This window comes from Lottia gigantea (genome assembly GCF_000327385.1).
Source record: "Lottia gigantea unplaced genomic scaffold LOTGIsca_1334, whole genome shotgun sequence".
Lineage (NCBI taxonomy): Eukaryota > Metazoa > Mollusca > Gastropoda > Lottiidae > Lottia > Lottia gigantea.
Window position 1 is genome coordinate 8,031 of NW_008707488.1, and position 1,938 is coordinate 9,968.

General features: G+C 37.7%; 1 protein-coding gene across 1 annotated transcript; it reads right to left on the reverse strand.

Moving 5' to 3' along the window:
* Positions 1–1,322: 1,322 nt before the first annotated feature.
* Positions 1,323–1,556, reverse strand: LOTGIDRAFT_57138 (hypothetical protein; the record flags this gene model as incomplete). Its single annotated transcript, XM_009049320.1, has 1 exon — positions 1,323–1,556. A coding segment is annotated over one exon (234 nt), but the record flags the coding sequence as incomplete, so codon positions are not given.
* Between the last annotated feature and the right edge of the window lie 382 nt (positions 1,557–1,938).

Consider the following 1,938-nt stretch of genomic DNA (forward strand, 5'->3'; position numbering starts at 1 on the left):
ACAAGTATGGGGAAATGGATAGTTGATCTATCAGCAAGTAGAGGCTAGGGGCCTGTATCTCTTACTAGTATGGGGAAATGGATAGTTGATCTATCAGCAAGTAGAGGCTAGGGGCCTGTATCTCTTACTAGTATGGGGAAATGGATAGTTGATCTATCAGCAAGTAGAGGCTAGGGGCCTGTATCCCTTACAAGTATGGGGAAATGGATAGTTGATCTATCAGCAAGTAGAGGCTAGGGGCCTGTATCTCTTACTAGTATGGGGAAATGGATAGTTGATCTATCAGCAAGTAGAGGCTAGGGGCCTGTATCTCTTACTAGTATGGGGAAATGGATAGTTGATCTATCAGCAAGTAGAGGCTAGGGGCCTGTATCCCTTACAAGTATGGGGAAATGGATAGTTGATCTATCAGCAAGTAGAGGCTAGGGGCCTGTATCTCTTACTAGTATGGGGAAATGGATAGTTGATCTATCAGCAAGTAGAGGCTAGGGGCCTGTATCTCTTACTAGTATGGGGAAATGGATAGTTGATCTATCAGCAAGTAGAGGCTAGGGGCCTGTATCCCTTACAAGTATGGGGAAATGGATAGTTGATCTATCAGCAAGTAGAGGCTAGGGGCCTGTATCCCTTACAAGTATGGGGAAATGGATAGTTGATCTATCAGCAAGTAGAGGCTAGGGGCCTGTATCTCTTACTAGTATGGGGAAATGGATAGTTGATCTATCAGCATGTAGAGGCTAGGGCCTGTATCTCTTACTAGTATGGGGAAATGGGTTGTTGATCTATCAGCAAGTAGAGGCTAGAGAAAATATCCCCGACCCCCCTCTCAACAACCGGTAAGTGTCAGGTATGAATGTCCCGATCCCAGCCTAGTTATCTATCTACATTCTCAGAAACTGTCATTTTTATCATAACATAGATCAAGGGTCGATCAAACATCGTTAATTGATAAAACAATTAATCAATCTGATAATTACCTGCACGTGACAGTAAATAGGTCACCATACGTCACACTTACAGGTGAGAAGGAATTGCCCGAGGGTGAGAAGTTGTGAAGGGATGTCCCAGGGGGGCCTTTTATTGTTTTGACCATCATAATTATAAATCGTTGACAGTTTATGACCAAGATGACCTATGACCTGAGATTTGTAACAAATTTCAACCCAGTAATTGACCATATGGTGTCCTTTGTTCTTCAATGATATCAGTAGTTTTAGTTCAAAAATATCTGGGGGTAGGGGATCTTTATTGCGCAGAGTCTGTAGAACACGGTGTCTCGGTTCTCCATCAGAACGACGAGACACTTTCTTCAATAAATTATAATACAATGTACGAGACACTTTCTTCAATAAATTATAATACAATGTACGAGACACTTTCTTCAATAAATTATAATACAGTGTACGAGACACTTTCTTCAATAAATTATAATACAGTGTACGAGACACTTTCTTCAATAAATTATAATACAATGTACGAGACACTTTCTTCAATAAATTATAATACAATGTACGAGACACTTTCTTCAATAAATTATAATACAGTGTACGAGACACTTTCTTCAATAAATTATAATACAATGTACGAGACACTTTCTTCAATAAATTATAATACAGTGTACGAGACACTTTCTTCAATAAATTATAATACAGTGTACGAGACACTTTCTTCAATAAATTATAATACAGTGTACGAGACACTTTCTTCAATAAATTATAATACAGTGTACGAGACACTTTCTTCAATAAATTATAATACAATGTACGAGACACTTTCTTCAATAAATTATAATACAGTGTACGAGACACTTTCTTCAATAAATTATAATACAGTGTACGAGACACTTTCTTCAATAAATTATAATACAATGTACGAGACACTTTCTTCAATAAATTATAATACAGTGTACGAGACACTTTCTTCAATAAATTATAATAC